The sequence below is a fragment of the Globicephala melas genome, chromosome X (assembly GCF_963455315.2).
Source record: "Globicephala melas chromosome X, mGloMel1.2, whole genome shotgun sequence".
NCBI classification, from domain to species: Eukaryota; Metazoa; Chordata; class Mammalia; order Artiodactyla; family Delphinidae; genus Globicephala; species Globicephala melas.
In genome coordinates this window covers 49,252,471-49,273,087 of record NC_083335.1, presented here as the reverse complement: position 1 = coordinate 49,273,087, position 20,617 = coordinate 49,252,471, and the positions used below count along the sequence as shown (strand labels likewise).

The window sequence follows — 20,617 nt, the reverse complement described above, 5'->3', positions numbered from 1 at the left end:
AGAGGAAGTAGAATAAGATAACACAACAAATCAAACCCAAGAAACTATTACCAAGAGTCACCGTAAAATCTGTGGCGTTGAGCTTATGATGGGTAGGTATGTTAGGGTGACTTAAAGGGTCAAAGTCAAGATGGAGACTGACAGAAAAATCTGTGATATGTCTGATTATCTTTCTCTTCAGACTTTGCTAGCTTCCTAACAAGTATAGGACAAAATCCAAGATGTTAAAATAACCTAAGAAAGGCTCTAGGATCAGGCTATTTACTTCCTATGCAGCCTTACCTCCTGCTGCTACCCTCTTGCACTTTAGGCTCCATCAACACTAAATACATGGTGCTCTTTCAGATTTCTCTGTTTTTTCACATATTGTTTCTTCTGCCTGGGGAATGTCTGTCATTTCCTCATTTCCCAGGTGAACTCCTATTTATCCTTCAAAATCCTATACTGACATCACCAACTACAGGAGGCTTCTGTGAATGCCCCTCTCTCACAGAGTTACCCCTGCATCAATCCATTCATTAGTTTGTTTATTATTGAGCAAATATTTATTGAGTACTTAGTGTGGGCCTGATGCCATGTTAGGTACTGGGAACACCATGGTGATAAGACAGATCAAACATGACCTTTACCCTTCTTAGCTTTATATTTAGCAATGAATACACACATGCATACACACACACACACAAACACAGACATCCAAATAGTCAAATAAAAAAAATAATCCTCAATTTTCTAAGTGCTACGAATAAAAGAAACAAGGAACTGTGATGCAGAATAATGACTCTAAGGGATAGATACAGAGGCAACATAATATAAGGTTGAGCCATGTGAAATTACTGGTATTTGACTTTTTTTCTGTATAATTGGTGATTTTATATAGTTCCACCTAATAATTTCCTTTCTGAGGAATTGACCTCTAAACTGAGGCATGAAGATGAGGTGGAACTGGCCATGGTGGCTAAGCTTGGAGCTTAACATGTTCCAGAAACCAAGAGAAGATTGGAAAAGATAGAATTAAGAAAAGAAGTGAATAACTCTCAATGAAGTGTAAGAGCGATAAGCAAGACAGATCATGCAGGATCTTTATAGGAGTGTGGATCTAATTCTCATTAAAATGTAAAGCCATTGGAGTATTTTAAGATCCTTCTGATTTCAGTGTGGGACTGGAATGGAAGAGAGTAAGAGTAAATATAGGGATGTCAATTAAGAGGTTGAGGGACTTCTCTGGTGGCTCAGTGGTTAAGAATCCGCCTGCCAATGCAGGGGACACAGGTTCGATCCCTGGTCCGGGAAGATCCCACATGCCGCAGAGCAACTAAGCCCATGCACCACAACTACTGAGCCTGCGCTCTAGAGCCCGCAAGCCACAACTACTGAAGCCCACACACATAGAGCCTATGCTGTGCAAGAAGAGAAACCACCGCAATGAGAAGCCCGCACACTGCAGCGATGAGTAGCCCTCACTCTCCGCAACTAGAGAAAGCCTGCGCACAGCAACGAAGACCCAACACAGCCATAAATAAATAAATAAATAAATAAATAAGAGGTTGATATAAGGAGGCAATATAATGTTGTGTTAGGTGTGCAGGGTTTGGCGACAGGCTGCCTTGATTTAAATCCTGGTTTTGCCATTTGCCATTTTTTATGTTACTTTATGCAAGTACTCATTACTCAAATTCTCTAAGCCTCAGTTTCTTCATCTGTGTAACAGGGATAATAATAGGATCAACTTCATAGGGTTAGTCTGGAGGCTGAACGAGATAATCCACTGCACAACACTAAGCAGTCCCTGGCACATAATAAACAATAGATACTAGAGATTAATAGTCCAAATGAAAAATGACAGTACCTGGACTATGTTGATGACAATATATTTGGAGAAAAGTGAATGGACATGAGACCTATTGTTGTGGGGGTTTAAACAGCAGGATTTAGTATGAATTGGATGTGATAATTGAGGGAGAAGGATTTTTCAGGTATGACTCCTAGGTTTCTATCAAAGAGTAGAGTGGATTGTGCTGCACCCTACTAAAATGGAGAAGGTCTGCCTGGTATAGAATTTAGCTATAGAAATTCCTCTCTCTCTTTATACCATATAAGGCAGAAAGAAAGAAAAAAAAGGTAATTATCATACAATATAAAAGGAAATAGTTATTAAAAAAATTTAGATAACAGAACCTTACATGAGATATAAAAAACACTTTATGTTATATTCATACCACAACATCTAAAACATGCAAAAATCTTGTGTGTATATTCTTTTTTCTCAAGGTCTAAGATTTTGGAAATTTTTCTACTGTACTATGTGATAGACAGTGACCAATTAAACTTATGTGCTTACTTTGTCTTATATTAAAGGTGTTTTGTAATCATTCCATCTGCTTCTCTCACAGAATGGAGCCCACTTGGTATACTAGCAGATGAAGAATTTAAGGAGGATGTCTATCTTTATTCTCTTTAGCAACTGAGAGTCGGCTCTGGGAACCATCAGGCACCATGGGGAAGCGGGACAATCGGGTGGCCTATATGAATCCTATAGCAATGGCCAGATGGAGGGGCCCATCTCAATCTGCAGGCCCCACAATACAAGATTATCTGAATCGACCAAGGCCCACCTGGGAAGAAGTGAAGAAACAATTAGAAAATAAAAAGAAAGGCTCCAAGGCATTAGCTGAATTTGAAGAAAAAATGAATGAGAATTGGAAGAAGGAACTAGAAAAAAGCAGAGAGAAATTATTAAGTGGAAATGAGAGCTCATCCAAAAAAAGAGAAAGAAAGAAAAAGAAAAAGAAGAAATCTTGTCAGTCTTCATCTTCTTCTACATCAAGCTCTGATTCTTCAAGCAGTTCTTCAGATTCTGAGGATGAGGAAAAGAAACAAGGAAAAAAGAGAAAGAAAAAGAAGAACCGTTCATACAAATCATCAGAAAGCTGTACATGTGAATCTGAATCAGAGAGCAAAGAATCTGTAAAAAAGAAAAAGAAATCAAAGGATGAAACAGGCAAAGAAAAGTATATTAGAAGTCTCAGCAAAAAAAGAAAGAAGACTTGTCCTGAGGGTAAACCTTTATCATCAGAGTCCTCATCAGAATCAGATTATGAAGAGGAGGTACAAGCAAAAAAGAAGAGAAGACGTGAAGAGCGAGAAAAAACAATGGAAAAAGCAAAGAAGAAGAAGAAGAAACAGCACAAAAAACATAGTAAGAAGAAGAAAAAGAAGTCAGGTTCAAGTCACAAGTCCGGATAATATCAAGAAAAAAAGCAAGATTTCCCTATTGAAAAAAGCAAGGTGTAAAGGAAATTCAGCTGTGAATGTTAGGGCATATTTACCAAAATGCATGAGTTTCCCTGTGTTAGTAGAATTATTCCTGGACTTTGAGTTGCCAGTCAAATGCTACTGTGCCAGAAAGGGCCATAATTGTTGCCTGCAGCTTAAATGTAGGATTTTGGGTTTTTTTGTGTGTTCTTCCCTCCACTGGCTAATTCTTCTGAGAGCAAAACCGTGTTGTTATACTAGTGGTTAAAATGTTTGGAATTAAAGTAAAATGTTTTAGATGGTAAATAATTTTGACCAAACAGTGGATCTAATGTTAAAAGTATCGAATTTGGCTACATCTTTAAAATATAATCAGAAATATCCAGGTGACAATAGCTGACATTTTTGAAGCATGGACTTAACATTGTCTCAAAATACTTACTTTTGAAGATGAAAAGTTTAGTTTAGTTTTCTTTTCTCCTTAATGAAATTTTGTTTACATGGGGAAAGGGTTTGTGGGGGAAAAAGAGTTTGCTCTCACTTTGGCGAGCTGAATAGTGTGCCTTTGATCCTTACACATCCTATTTTTGCCAGTGCAGCAGCCATTCTTTTATTACTTAGTAATGTATGCTGTTTCACATGAACAAGAAAGACAGCAATTTACAGTATATGTAAGGCCCCAGTTTTATGAAATTTACCTCCATTTTGACAGTACTGAATAGTATTTAGTGTTAGAGTGTTACACGATTTGAATTAACTTTGATACCCTTTGGAGGGGAATAATTTTAAATAGACCCTGGTATTTTTTGATTAATAAAGATTCTGAAATATTTTGCATGCTATATACTATTAAGTTTTGATTATCCAGAGATATTCTATATAACCAGTAATTCTTTTTTATATGATTTATGCTTAGGATACAAGTTTCAAGTTTGTAATTTCTTAATCTTACTATCTTAATTTCATGACTGTGTTTAATTGCACACTTGCCAAAATATTTAGCATGTAAAAAGAAGGTTTTTAAAAAATATTTAATGCCTTCATATTGAAGCTGGTTTACTGTAAGCAAGTTGAGTGCCAGACCTTTAGTACGCTGTATGTCTTGTTACATAAAACTACTGCCAAAATCTTAGCAACTATGCTGTTTAAAAATTTCTTGTCTTAAGCATTAATATTGAATTAAAATAGGAGTTAAATTTAGGAGATTATAATCTTTCTGTTTCACATTTTACTAACATTTGGAGTTCGTTGCCTTGTGTTTGTTGTTGAATCACATTTGCCACTATGCTGAAATAAGTTGAAATTTATTTTTACTCTACATTTTTTATATCAGAGTAATATGAATTATAAATTGATGTCTAACAAAAGCACCTGTTACAGAGGATGTGCTAATTGTAATGTCATATGTACAAAGTATTTTAGCATGAGGAGAGAATAAATAGCTATTTTTTTAAATAGCTGATTTCATGTCAGCTCCCTTGAATCACAAGTAAAATTATTATAAAGATAGAAAACATCTGGTAGATAAATAACATACTGGGTCCCCAAATTTTTGCAGTGCATACCCCAGAATCTCTCAGTAACATTCTTGGACCATTATAAATGTAATGCCTTGTTAGGTCACATTGAAGCTTCATAACTTTAGCTGTTTCCTAAAATATATGTCTATATGCTGATAAAAACTATTGCATTTAAGAGATATTTTCTATCCATATAGAGTTTTTCAAAAATTGTTTTTCATTAAAATATGAAAAAAAAGCTTATATTATTTGTAGAATGTGGCAAAGACATTAACAGCTATCAAATATCTATGTGCCCCCATTCACTTCCCAGCCCCTTGTAGTTAGGCAATGCCATTACTTCTAGCAGAGGGATTACAGAGAGATTGTAAACAGAAGTGATGTGTCGTTTCAATACTGGAGCAGTAAAAAGTCCTGCGTGACCCTCCAGCTCTCTTTACCTGCCATGAGGACCTGAAAGCAGTGTCCTCCAAATAGTGTACCTACAAGATGGATGCAACCTGTATCTCTAAGTCGCTATTTGTAAGGGACCTGCCCTGGAGAGCTGATGCACTTACAGTGAATGTTCTGAGTGTGAGAAATAAACTGTTATGTGTTAAGCTACTGAGATTTTGGGTCTTTTTTATTACCACAGCAATCACCTATCCTACTCTAAATAGTAACATAGAACTCTAGAATGTCTGTTTCATTATTTACATAAAATAATTCACATATTTTCTATCACATCTTTGTGTAGTCGGCAGAATGATTCAGAGGTGATCACTTATGCCATAGCAGAAGTAAATGTTATTTAATAAAATAACATTGGTTTTTATGTAATGACTGAAGAAGAGGGTGGTCTAGCATGTTTCATACTTATCAGCAATGCTGACTGTCTAGGAAGTAAAATTACTTCATTATTCCTCTGATTATGGCCAAAACAATCTTCCAGTAAAGGTTTTAGGAAGGCAATTTTAAAAGCACTCATGGGAACTCAATAAAGAACAGGGATGCTATTCTTTAGATGTAAGTATAGACGATGGTAGAGAAAAGTGATATGGAAATATGTAAAGGACAATAGACTAAGTAGATATAGGTGAACATTTAATATGTAGCCTCCAGACTGAAAGCAAAATAACTTATCCTTTATGTGAAAAGCACTAAAGTTGTTATTAGTGATGTGCTTTATGTGATTCATAAGAATAGCTTTAGCCATAATATTCAACTAACTGTGGGAAGGGAAGCAGTGGGAAAGTCAATAAGAAAGTAGACAGGAGAGGGGGAAAATCGGTACAATCTAGATTAGGAATGTAATTGCAAGCACAAAAAGAAGAGTTTGAAAGATCTCAGGCTGAAAATAAAGGATTAGATTGGAGATAAGGAGAATGACTAGAATTGGGGGTTCTGGTTTTATATCTTGTGATAGTTTCTTTGTCTATTATAAATTTATTTTGAGAAAGTTTCACCTTTGACATTGTGATTCTGTAGTCATTTTCTGTTTGACCATATTTATTTTACCAAAAAAATAAGTATTTAATTTGTGATATAGGTTTGAAGCTACTTCATGACTCATGAAAATTGTAGTCAAATATTCAAACATACCCATGTACTTTAGAGCTGCAAGTAAGATGTGTTCTTTCTAGTCCTTCCTGAGCCGCAAATAAGATGTGTTCTTTCTTCAGGTGACTCTATCACTTTTATTTGACTCTTTCATGACACACCTCAATCTACCTTGTATTATGTATTTTGTGTATCTATAGACTCAAGTTGTTAAGAGTGCTGGCTCTTGGCTAAGCACTACGTTAAAATTCTCACCCTGCCGTTTCTTGATGTGTGACCCTATGTAAGTTAATTCACCTTTTATGTGTCTGTTTCCTCAGGTAAAAATCAGAAAAATAACAGTATCTATCTCTATGGTTGCTATGAGAATAAAACAAAATAACATTTAAAGCATTTAACACAGTTCTTGGAACATAGCAAATACTCAGTGAATGCTAACCCTTCTTTTCCCTCCTCTTCCTATCATCATCATCATCATCATCATCATCATTATTATATCATCATTTCCCTTTCTGCACTGTAACCTCCTGAAAGGTAAAGGCGGTTTCATCTTTTATCTCTTGCAATGATGGTACACAGCATTTTGCACATGATAGGTGCCTTGTGATTTTCATTAAATTGAATTACTTGGTCAGGCCCTTGGAAAAAAGAGAATCTGAATAAATCCAATGTACCAATGCTATGTATAAGCTCCTTGACTCACTTTTTAAACAGTTTATTGAGATATAATTCACATGCCATACAGTTCATGTTTTAAAAATATGTGGTTCGGTTTTTTTTAGTATACTCACAGATATATGTAAGTGTAACCACAATCAATGTTAGGACATTTTAATCACCTCAAAAAAGAAACTCCGTATCTTATCCTCCCCACCACCCTCCAGCCTCCACATACTTTCTGTCTCTATAGATTTTATATAAACGGAATTACACAATATGTGGTCTTTTGTGGCCGACTTCTTTAACTTAGCATAATACTTTCAAGGTTCATGTGTTTTGTAATATGTATCAAGGACATTTATACCAAGATAAAATGAAAGAAAATCTAGTGCATCTTACCAAATTTCTGCTAGAACCAGAAGAAACACCACTTTCCATACATAGATATGCTGGGCATCATTAATATGACTTGCACTTCTTTCTTTTTTTCTTTTTTATTCTTTTCCATTATGGCTTATCATAGGATATTGAATATAGTTCTCTGTGTTATACAGTAGGACCTTGTTGTTTATCCATTCTTTATATAAAAGCTTACATCTTCTAACCCCAACCTCCCACTCCATCTCTCCCCCAGCCCCCTCCCCCTTGGCAACCACAAGTCTGTTCTCTATGTCTGTGATTCTGTTTCTGTTTCATAGATGGGTTCGTTTGTATCATACTTTAGATTCCACATATAAGTGATATCATATGATATGTGCCTTTCTCTTTCTGACTTACTTCACTTGGTGTGATAATCTCCAGGTCCATCCATGTTGCTGCAAATGGCATTATTTCATTCTTTTTTTATGGCTGAGTAATATTCCATGTATATATGTACCACATCTTTATCCATTCTTCTGTCGATGGACATTTAGGTTGTTTCCATGCCTTGGCTATTGTGAATAGTGATGATTTGCACTTCTTTAAAATCCTGATTATACAGCAAGCTACTTGAGGGATTGTATTTTCCAGATGTAAAAATGTTCAAGTAAGTATTCATAAGAAGAAATTGGATCAATTTTTATGATGGAGGCTGATAATATTGACACAACACAAGTATGATTTTGTGCTCAGAAACTTGCCAAGAGAATAACTGTTTTAAGGATAGCTTGGATATGCTAATATTCCCTCCAATAAGCTATTATGAATGGTATAATTCAGAACTCTATATATGGTATTTTCAGATGTCTTTTCTCAGAAGCTGTTTACAAAAATTAATAATATTGCCATGATAAATCATCTTATTGCTAGTTAGTTTTAACATCTTGTTTCCCATGTGGAGAAAATAAACCTTTTATTTTTTCCTTGAATTTAAGCTGAAATAAAGTTTATAGAATTATTTTATATGCTGAAAAATGATCACCCATTTTGCTATCTTACTGAGAACTCAAAATGCTATAGCTCTATGGAAACTAATGAAATATAAATAGAAACTAACTTATTAACCATTAAAATAACCAATTTGTATCACTTAAAAATGGTTATATTATCAAATATTTGTATGAACTTTATTTTTCAAAAAAATCTTGATCAAATGTTTTTAGCAATAATACTATCTAAGAATGAATGGTTAAAATATGATCTTGTAAAATCCAGGTTATTCTCCACACAAGAAGAAAAACCTGGGTGGTTTGAGAGTCTGCATTTGGTTTGTACATCCTGCTCTGTGACAGGCCTGCCGACTATGAGGTTAGTATTCCCACAATTCAGGCTATTCCCTGATGTTTTTAGACTCTGTGGAATTACATCAAAGAGCTTCAGATAATAATGCTGACAACTCAGGAAAGCATTCATTCATTCATTTATTATTTTACTTATGGAGTCTGACTATACGTAGTACTATCATGAAAAGCCTGTTTCACAGAAATAATTAAAGGATATCTTCAAAAACCTTTAGTTGATAATAAAAATTAAAGATTTTGAATAAATAAAGGTTTTGAACCCTGTTCCCCATCTTGTTTCCTTTGATAGCATTGTATCAACCTCTTACAGGATTCAAATACATAGTGTGGCCAAAGGACCCCCCCACCCCACATTCTTTGAAAGACTACTGTAGACAATAAAGTCTCCCACCAAGGGAACTTGATTAACTCCTCCCCAACCTCATGGCAGGATTGTTGTTGCTTATGTTTAAAATAAGTACTTACGTACTTCTTTGTTTCTGGACTTGAAAACCCCTTTTCATATTAGTATTTCTAAGTCTTTTCTATACACAGACAATTGCAGCTGTCTGTTGATAGCCATGAGACTACCTTCCTCCCATCCCAGTTCAGAACCTAGGCCAGACCTCAACGGCCAATCATTTTACCTAAGCATAGTTATTATATAGTTGACATTAAATGCTATGAAACGGGGGCTTGGTATAAGTTATTTGGTTTGGATTAGTCCATGTTGCAGCTTTTATCATAGACTTTATTTGCAAATTTAGGTGCAAAAACTTAATGCCAAATTTAGAGGAGTACAGTGTGGAGATTAAGTGTGCAGGCCTTGGAGATAGACTGCTTCACAGAAGCCCTACAATTAAGTGAATTAATCCATGGAAATATTTAGGCTTTCAAACTCTCCAGCTTTTCAACCACTCCTATCATTTCCATGTCAAAAGCAAAAGATATCCCTTTGCATCCCAATATAGTACTCTGCTGCACCCCAAGTCTTAATACTCCCTTGCCTCACATGTGTGTGTATATATCTACATCAATACATCACCAAAGTGCAAATAGTAAAATTCCCTGTAGTTTTTAAGATCTCATTTTTTCCTGTCTTCTCTTCATGAAACAGATTGTCTTCTTTCACAGACGTAATTGTCTTTCTGTCTTTAGTGCCCCCAAACAAAATAATTTATTTTGTTATCAGCATATCTCACTTTCAACCCATCTACCCCACATTTTAATCTTTATTCAATTAGTTTACCTAAAACTCTTTTAAAAGATGTATCCTATTTATTTCTTATACCAAACTTCACAAGATTAATTTATCTAGATCTTCTTCAGATATAATCCACAGGAAGATGTTTTGCTTTGTTATAGCCTCTTTACTCAGATAAAGATTTTACCAATACAACAAACAATAGAAAGTAAAGAACCATATGTTTTAATTCCATTACATCCATCACAAACGAACAGGAGGGAAACCAGTGAATAAAATCCATGACCTAGCATAACTCAAAACAATCTCAACAATATGTCAGTACGTAAAACAAGATAAAATAGAAAAATAAATAACAACCCGCCAAATTTGAAACTTTAAAAAGACATAGTTTTGCCATTAAGCAGTCACTTAATGACTGCTTGAGCCTCATGGCCATATATTTCTAGGCATAACGAAGAATCCCATATGAATAATTTCTATAAGCCCAATAGTCCTTTGTAATATTACATAAATCTTTAACAATCAAATTCTAAAAGACAATTGCAATTAAGTAACAGGACAAAAAATGATTGCCCCCAAAATATATATCCATGTATATACATAAAAATTTTAGAAACTGCCTATAGATATCTGGCACATACCCACCCAGCCATAAATTGTAGGTTGTACCAAGATCACTGCCTAGGGGATTGTATCAGAGATTCAATCATTTAACAGAATGCACACACAAATTAGGATAATTTAAAAGGGTTTATTTATAAAAAGGTTTTTTACAAGGGTGTTGGCAGAATGTAGGAGAACCATATGAGATAGTGCAGTAACCTGGGGCTAGTAATAATGAGCTGTTGCAACTTATAGACCTGAAGAGGTAAAAGTTGTGTATAGAAGACCCCCTTGAGTTGAGCATGGTCACAGTCAGCCTGAGCTGACATTTCAGAGAACAAGTACCATGATCTCACTTCTCTCTTTCTTTCTGATCTACTGTCTTTGTTCCCCATTAGCTGTACTCGACTGTAAATCAGAAGTCGTGGGATCTCGTCAATATAGTCCAACATAAGTCAGCCTCCTGGGGGTTGAAAAAGGGTGGAGAGAACAGCTGCGGGGGCAAATGAAAGATAACCAGCACTGTACACTCCTTTTGCACCTCAGCATCCGTTCTTGACCTTCATCTGAGTAAAAATTTCATGTCTCCACCCAGTGGGTTGCATGAAGTCACACAAGCTACCATATCATTGCAGGGTGATGTCATTTTGATCATACTCCATGTAAAATATTAGCCACTACTGAGAATATTCATTAAAACAGTGGTGGAGTGTAGGGGAGAAGATAAAAGAACAAAAAACAGTGCTGTATTTTTCTCCTCTGTGACTATTCATGAGGCTATATTGGTAACCACAGCTGCCTTTCCTTTCCCGTTCTCTGCTCCCCTTACCCTCTGTCAGCACCTGGATGAATGGGGTTCGTCACCTGGTTGGGTGTAACAGACCTTCATTCCTGAAGGATCTGAGTCCTGTGGTCCTGACTTTGTTGGGCTGTTGCAGTTTTCAGTTGATGAGGACAGTTGACAGTTGTGCCTCTTGTTACTCCCTTGCCCAGCTGTCAAGCCTCTAGATTCCAAACATAATCCTCTTTGTCCCATTGTGTAGCAACAACTCAATTTCCCCCTAAAATTAGAATCAATTACCTAATTCAATACAGTGAGTCCCTTCTTTGCATATTGGTTTAGGGGCATGAAGAGCTAAAAAAAAAGCCCATGAAGTAGTGCCAGCTTCCCACCCATCAGACCCATGACATTGTTTCTTGGTGAAAATATTCCTCCCTTATACACTAGGATTTCCAAACCCACCAAGCCCAAGATTGTGGGAATGGAAGCAAAAATTCTTCAAGTAGGGGCGTCCCTGGTGGCGCAGTGATTGAGAGTCTGCCTGCCGATGCAGGAGATGCGGGTTCGTGCCCCGGTCCGGGAAGATCCCACATGCCACGGAGCGGCTAGGCCCGTGAGCCTTGGCTGCTGGGCCTGCGCGTCCGGAGCCTGTGCTCCGCAGCGGGAGAGGCCATAACAGTGAGAGGCCTGCATACCACAAAAAAAATTCCTCAAGTATATTATGAGCTATAATTGTAGGAAGGACTACACCCACCCACCACTTAGTTCCTGGTTATGGGAGAAATTGCACTATTTACTGGCCACTGGTTTGAGGCATACACTGCATCCTTTAGGACAGCATCTTAAACTTGCATGTTGCTTTCTCCTATTTGTCATAAAAAAATTAATCTTCAGCAGATTACATAAGGCACATAATAAAACCAGTGAATTCTGTCAGTGTGAGTCCATAGCTCTAAAGTGTATCCCTCAGCTAGAAATAATATTGTATGGGATACCATGGTAATTGATAAAGGCATTCTATAAGTCCATGAACAGTGATGCTGGCACAGTCTTTCCAGGCAGAGAAGGGAAATCCATATCCAGAATATGTGTCTATCCCATCGAGGACAAAGTGTTGCCTCCTTCATAAGAAGAGTTGTCTACTGTAATCAATCGGACACCAGATAGCCTGCTGGTCCGTTGGAAGTGATACCATATTTGGAGCTCAACTTTAGCCTCTGCTGTGAGCAGGTTGGTCATTCAAAAGTGGTGGTAGCCAAATCAGCTCTGGCAATGGAAAGAACATATTGTTGAATCCATGCATAGCTTCTATCCCTGCCACCATGTACACTTTTACATGGGCCTATTGAATTAGCATCAAGGTGACTGCGGAAAGAGGTTGACTAACCAAAAGAGCCAGTCATCTTGTCCATTTGATTATTGAGAGCTTCCTTTGATATGGATGCCCTTTGGTCAGTATTTGCATAGGCTACAAACATCTTCACACTCTTAGCTCATTTGAAGAAGTCTATTCAAATACCTCTCTACCTACTGTGACTTCCTTATCACTGACTTCCTAATTCTGATCTTTCCAAATCCCTAACCAACCTATTAGCCTTTGCTTACGAATTGATATAGATCCATATTTCAGGCCATCTCTCCTCCCACTGATGTGCAAAGTCATATACACTGCTGAATATTCTGACCACTGGAAGGATTTCGCTACACCAGTGACTTTCACAGCCATTCCTTCTAGGTAGTATTGGCATACCTTGCAGTTCCATCTGTAAATCAGGCCCAATGCTTTTTCCTCCTCATTAACTACTCATAAGGAACTCCTCAGAAAGTAATAGATGTGTTTGAGGGAGAGGTGGTAAAGCGGTATAACCGGATGTCGTGAGAATCTGAGATATCTGCTCATAAATTTTAATAAACTTTATTTGTAGAGCACTTTTAGGTTCATAGCAAAATTGACTAGAAAGAACAAAGAGTTCACATACACCCCCTTTCTCCACACACACATAGCCTCCCCCACTATCAACATTCAGCACCAGAGAGATACATTTGTTACAATTGATGAACCTACATTGATACATTATTATTACCCATACCCATTAGAGTATGCTCTTGGTGTTGTACAGTCTTTGGGTTTGGAAAAATGTATAACATGTATCCAACATTATAACATTATTCAGAGTAATTTTACTGCCTTAAAAATTATCTGTGCTCTGCCTATTTATTCCTTCTTGCCCCCAGCCCCTGGCAACCACTGATCCTTTTACTGTCTCCATAGTTTTACCTTTTCCAGAATGTCATATTGTTGGAATCAGACAATATGTAGACATTTCAGATTGGCTTCTTTCACTTAGTAATATGCATTTTAACTTTCCTCCCTGCCTTTTTATGGTTTGACAGCTCATTTCTTTATAGTGCTGAATAATATTCCATTATCTGGATATACCACAGTTTATCCATTCACCTACTGAAGGACATCTTGATTGCTTTCAAGTTGTGGCAATTATGAATAAAGCTGCTATAAGCATTAATGTGTAAGTTTTTGTGTGGACATAAGTTTTCAATTCATTTGGTTAAATACCAAGGAGCACAATTACTGGATCATCTGCTCATAGTCTTGACATTTCCTTCCAGATCTGTTTAGGCCAGGTATATACTACTTCCATTTTATAATGAAATGAGGCTGTGACATCCAAATTCATTGTTGTGTGAATCAGATAACACCAGTTCATGATGAACAATAGTCTCTTTTAGGGCCCATTCTTAACCCAGGATTTGTTTGGTTTGGTTTGGTTTTTAAATGGAAAATTGAGTAGAGTAAGACATTTCTCCTAAATCAAAGTGTACTGTGCTATTATCTTTCCATTGGGGTTTGCCAGAGGCTCCATATAACATGTCTTTCTGCCACAGAAACTCCGCTTATCTTTGGGACCCCTGGTTCATAAAGCCTTAGTAGTAAAACATGTTGCTCTACAGCCTGGAACTGATGGAGAGCCCATTCTTTCCTAGAACCCAGTTAAAATTAGAAGATTTACAGACTACCAATGGATCTGTCAGAGAAGCACAAATGTGTTTTATGTTGCCTCCCAGATCCAAAGAGGACCGCCAAGCATTATGCTTATTTTTGTGTGTGAGTGTTAAAAGGTGAGGTAACTTGTCTCTCATTATGGAAGGAAATATCCCAATATACTCAAGACCACTGGACTCAGAAGCTTCACTAATATGGCAGACCCTGAATTTTTGCATGGTTTATCTCCTCCTCTCGGGCATTCATATGTCTTACTAAAATATATCTATGGCAGTGCTACTGAAATTGTTATATGGACTCGTGTCAGTTCCTCAACTGTTCATCATTTGTCTGCAACAAGATGAATATAGAAATTGATAGAAATATTAAAAAACTTATATAGCAAGTTGAGATACTTGCAATATCCAATCACATAAAGTTTTCTAATAATTTATATTTATTGTATTTTGCAGAAGTATCAGTCTTTGATTAAATGAAAAAAATAAATTAATACAAACTTTTTTAAAAATTGGAAATTAAAAAAGAAATGATCCTTTACCAATGAAGTTTAATTAAAACTGATCTAGGGTGCTTGCTACTCCCTACTTGGTAGGTCCAATTAGCATAATGTCATCAATCTAATAGGCCAAAGTGATATTCTTCAGGATGTCAAGATGATCAAAGCTCCTCTGGACTATATTATGATTGAGAGCAGGAGAGTTCACAGCTCTGAAGCAATATAGTAAATAATATATCACTGTCCATGCCATGCAAATGTAAACTCTTTCTGATATTCCTTACTGATTAGAGGGTAAAGGAAAGCATTTTACAGGTCAGTAGCTGCATACTAGATTCCAGGGGCTGTGTTGATTTGCTCCAGTAAATATACCACATTTGAAACACAGCTGCAATTGGCAACACTCTCTGATTATTTGCAATAATCTACTGTCATTTTCCATGATCCATCTGGCTTTTTCATCAGCCAAAGTAGTGTGATAAATGGGAGTGTTATAGGAATCATTTCCCCTGCATCTCTAAAGTCTTTGATGGTGGCACTAATCTCTGCAAATTCTCCAAGGGCTTTTGGTTTGTTATCTTGGAAGAGGCCCCCACTTTACTTTTTCTAACATAATAGTCCTCCATGAAACTATTTTTCTACCATAATAGCCCTCCCACTTGACATATCACTTTACAACTCGATCAATTCTATAAAGTATTTCGACTTAACTCCATGAGACAAGGAGATATTGTGAAATTCTGCTAGTTACTTAATATATCTATTCCCATTATATACTCTGCAACAAGAGAAATAACAGAAAAGGTCTACATTCCAAATGGATGTATTGTGAACTGGATGTGAGCCAAGATTCCATCTCACCTGATTTCACTAAGTCTGTACTTTGACCAGTGGACTATGGTGGCATTTTTGTCTCTAGTAGTCATCAACCTAAATTCCAGGTAAATCGCTATTAATCCCCAGAAGGTCAGGATATTTTACTTCCTCCAGTGAAGGAACTTGGGTTCAGGTCTCACTAGAGAAGGATTGAGGGAGGATTCATGGTGTAAGCTTGTGGCTACACTGCAGGGTCCCTCCTCAAAGGTTCAGAATTTGCACATCAGTTAAAGGGCTTTGACTCAATTATATTTGAGGATTTGGAGAAAAGGCCATGGAGTCCCATGATGGTGACACAAGTTAGGCTTCTAACTTGATTTGGAATTTTTCTAACCTTTATCATCAACTAGCAACTTAGTATCCTGCCAATATAGTTAATTCTAGGGACTCTGTGATCAACTGGTCATTGCCACAGTTTGCTTTAGGTGAAAATACTCTATCATTACATTCCTTGGTTTATTGAGAAATTGCACACGCCTTGTCTCTGATAGTTCAATATTGTTATATAACCTCTAACACACCAGGACCCCATTGTTCCCATTGATATCAGGGAACCTAAATCCACCAAAACACCCCCTATTGTTATCTCTGACTTACAGAGTTCAGCTGTGACAAAGAACAAACCTGACTCCATATTGTATCTATTCCTTTATCTGTATGTAAACTTTGTGCTCTGTAGCCTGTGCCTGGTCATGCTGACTCTGCACCTTTATGAAGGAATGCTGCCTGTACCCTGAAATATACATAATATCCCTTTCTCAAGGCTCTGCCTCCCAGGCTTGACCTTTAAGTATAACACTTTTAATTCATATAGAGATAAAAAGTTGCAGAACAGAGAATAACATTTGTCTTGTTGGAGGTTTACAGGAACTTCGTGACCAGACCTACATGGACAGCTGCAAGAAGAAAGGATTATCACATCTCCTCCGGGGTCTGACCAGCACCAAAAAGTTTACAACAACCAGCCACACCCCCTCCCCTTTTAGTATAAATGAAGCCTGAATTCTAACTCTGGTAAGATGGTTCTTTTGGACACTACTTCACCACCTTCTCCATCTGCTGGCTTTTTGAATAAAGTCACTATTCCTTGTCCCAACACCACATTTCTTGATTTATTGGCCTGTTGTGTGGTGAGCAGTACAAGTTTGGACTTGGTAACACAGCCACTACAGAGTTGAGAAGATTCATATAATGATCCATTCCAACATTCCTATTTCCCTCGGCCTTTGGCCTCTTTCCTCTAGTGCAGTGGTTCTCAAACATCAGTGAGCATCAGAGTCACTTGGAGGGTTTGTTAAATCACACATTACTGGGTCCCATGCCAAGAGTTCCTGATTAAGAAATTCTGGGGTGGTCCCCAAGAATTTGCAATAAAACAAGTTCCCAGTTTAGGCTGATGAAGCTGGTCTAGGGACTACTTTTTGAGAACCACTGCTCCAGTGTATGCCAAGAAAATACTAGCATTTCAACCTCATTAACTGTAGGCCATTGTTTAGTCCAGAATCCAATTAGCCAATCTAGCAGACTGGTAGTGCTATTCCCAGGTTCTTGAGCAAACATACTGAATGCTGAATCCTAAGTGAATATACCCATGTCAATGCATTCAGTCTTTTATGTCATAAATCTCATCTTCCTTGGTTTAACATCCTTATAATCCACTCCCATACATGCCCTCTACACTCTTTTATGATCTTAAAGAAAGACACTGATAGATGGTGATTCATAAGGAAGAATAATTTCAGTTTGTGAGGCAACCATTCCTGGTGCTACTCCTGGAAGGGTTTTATTCAGAGATATTGCGTCTGCTGGAAAGAGAGATTAAGGGATACAGGAACCTGAACTGACCTCAAAGGGTGAGAGACAGGGGAATAAACACTAGGGACTCACTCAGCTCCCTCTCTGCTATCTCCTTCCGGGGCTCCCTTTAGGCCAAACCCACTGGGAGCTTATTGATGTAATCTGTAATGGTTAGACTCTCAGGACATAAGCAAAGGGTGGAGAAGCATGGAGAGCGGAGCTGGTAGGGCAAATAGTTATTGAGCACAGGAATCCATCTGTTTATGATTAGTCTGCTCCCATGGAAATTTGAGCCCTAATTGGCCTTCTCTCCTGTCTGCTCTCAAATCTTTTATTGTCTTGTTGCCTAGGTCCTGAATCCTACTTGATATACCATCACTTCACAACTTGACTGATCCTATAAAGTATTTCAACCTACTAGTCATCTAATGGACTTTTCTTGGTGTGGTAGTCATTAGTGCTATTCAACAGATATTTATGGTTCTCCTCCCAAACACGTGATAATATTTCACTTGTTTAGCTCCTTGAAGTGCAGAGTCACTATGTCTACATACCAACACAGATGCTCCATTATGCTAAGCATATTCAAAAATTTTCCATAAACAAAAACTAAAAATAATCTCAACTTTTACGTATAGAAAAATCATTTACATGTCTACTTTGAACACTCAATTGTCAAAAAGGCTTCATCTAAATTAGGATTAGAAAGAGCTAATAAAAACTGATTGTGACAATAGAGAGTTGGAAGAATTTACAGTTCTACACAATCAACAATCTTGAGCCTCTCAAGTTTGTCAAAAGGAAACTAGACAAATTAGGAGCATTAAAAAGACATTGGAGCTGGGAGGTTGAAATTGGAGAACTAAAAATTTTAAACTGAAATAAGAGACTGCAATATTAATAGGAAAAAGGTAAAATAAATTTTAGTATAGGCATACAATAAAATAGTATAAACAATTCCATGTTTTGTTTATGGGTAAATAGTGCTTATCCAAGTAATAAGCAAAGTAAAGCTTTTTTCAAGAGTTTTACTTGGAAAAAACTCTTTAAAAAATTAAAATCTGGTCATATTGGACTTTTGTTATGAATTATGGCTACAACTATCTTTTCATCTTGTGTATGACACACTGTAGTATCAACCAGTCAACTCATATTTATAGGTTTTTATAAAACATTCTTGTAAAACTAACTTGACATGACTGGATGATGGTTCATTTTGACAAAATCCATGTCAGAAATGAAAATTGCTGAAATAGTCATACCAAATATGTCCTTCAGGACATTCTTTATACATCATTAACCTATCCTTATCTCAAGCATTTCATTTAAGGAATTTTTTTTCAAAATGTTGTGCTCAGATTTCATGTGTCAGAATCACATGGGGTACATGTTAAAAATAGACTCCCGGGCTTCCCTGGTGGCGCAGTGGTTGAGAGTCCGCCTGCTGATGCAGGGGACACGGGTTCGTGCCCCGGTCCGAGAAGATCCCACATGCCGCGGAGCGGCTGGGCCCGTGAGCCAATGGCCGCTGAGCCTGCGCGTCCGGAGCCTGTGCTCCACAACGGGAGAGGCCACAACAGTGAGAGGCCCGCGTACTGCAAAAAAAAAAAAAAAAAAAAAAAAAAAAAAGATTCCTGAGCCTCACGCTAGACCATCTGAATCAAACTTTCTAGGTGTTGACCTGAGATTCTTCATTTTTTTTCTTAACATCTTTATTGGAGTATAATTGCTTTACAATGGTGTGTTAGTTTCTGCTTTATAACAATGTGAGTCAGCTATGCATATACATATATCCCCATATCTCCTCCCTCTTGCATTTCCCTCCCACCCTCCCTATCCCACCCCTCTAGGTGGTCACAAAGCACTGAGCTGATCTCCCTGTGTGACGGGGCTGCTTCCCACTAGCTATCTATTTTACATTTGGTAGTGTATATATGTCCATGCCACTCTCTCACTTCATCCCAGCTTACACTTCCCCCTCCCGGTGTCCTCAAGTCCATTCTCTATGTCTGCGTCTTTGTTCCTGTCCTGCCCCTCAGTTCTTCAGAACCATTTTTTTTTTTTTAGATTCCATATATATGTGTTAGCATATGGTATTTTTTTAAACATCTTTATTGGTGTACAATTGCTTTACAATGGTGTGTTAGTTTCTGCTTTATAACAAAGTGAATCAGTTATACATATACATATGTTCCCATATCTCTTCCCTCTTGTGTCTCCCTCCCTCCCACCCTCCCTATCCCACCCCTCTAGGTGGTCACAAAGCACCGAGCTGATCTCCCTGTGCCATGCGGCTGCTTCCCACTAGCTATCTATTTTACATTTGGTAGCGTATATATGTCCATGCCACTCTCTCACTTTGTCACAGCTTACCCTTCCCCCTCCCCATAACCTCAAGTCCATTCTCTAGTAGGTCTATGTCTTTATTCCTGTCTTACCCCTAGGTTCTTCATGACATTTTTTTCCCCTTAGATTCCATATATATGTGTTAGCATACGGTATTTGTCTTTCTCTTTCTGACTTACTTCACTCTGTATGACTCTAGGTCCATCCACCTAAGTGTTCATCGACAGATGAATGGATAAAGAAGATGTGGCACAGATTCTTCATTTTTGACAAAGGTCTAAGCCAAAACTTCAACACTAACTTCTGAGAAGTAGTTTATGAAATAAAAAGGAAATTAGTGGTAATGTTTGGTATATATGGTGTTTTTACATGAGAGTTAGTGAAGTGAAAACAATAAATTTGAACTTGACTAGGTAGAATATTCATTCAACACATATTTAAAGAGTACTGACTTTGTGTCAGACACTGCTAGGAGCTAGGGATAGAACATTTGTTATGACATGGTCTTAGCGGAGGAGATAGACATACAGGTAGATCATTATAATTAATTGTAGTTAGTGAATTTATAGTGATATGCACAGAAGAAGGATACCTAACCCAGACTGAGGAAGCCAACAGGGTCTTTTTGGAGGTGGTGACACCTGAGCTGAATCTTAAAGAATAGGTAGAAGACGACCCAGTGAAGGGAAAGATGTTTCAGGTACAATAACCCTTTTGTTATTCCAAACCAAAGGGATGGATGGAACATATTGGGAGGTATTTGACTTGTAGAAGAGTGAACCTGAAAGCCTTATAAGTTAGATAATTTTCCTACC

General features: G+C 37.4%; 1 protein-coding gene across 5 annotated transcripts in view; it reads left to right on the top strand.

Annotated features, from left to right (window-relative positions):
- The window catches only part of FAM133A (family with sequence similarity 133 member A), a 54,418-nt gene extending 49,044 nt beyond the window's left edge, over window positions 1–5,374 (top strand). For all 5 annotated transcript variants that reach the window (XM_060292198.1, XM_030845851.2, XM_060292195.1 and 2 more), the window contains one exon: window positions 2,394–5,374. In XM_060292198.1, the coding sequence (XP_060148181.1) occupies window positions 2,497–3,246 (750 nt within the window). In that variant the 5' untranslated portion in view covers window positions 2,394–2,496 and the 3' untranslated portion in view covers window positions 3,247–5,374. The remainder of the gene's footprint in view (window positions 1–2,393) is intronic.
- The last annotated feature ends 15,243 nt before the right edge of the window (window positions 5,375–20,617 follow it).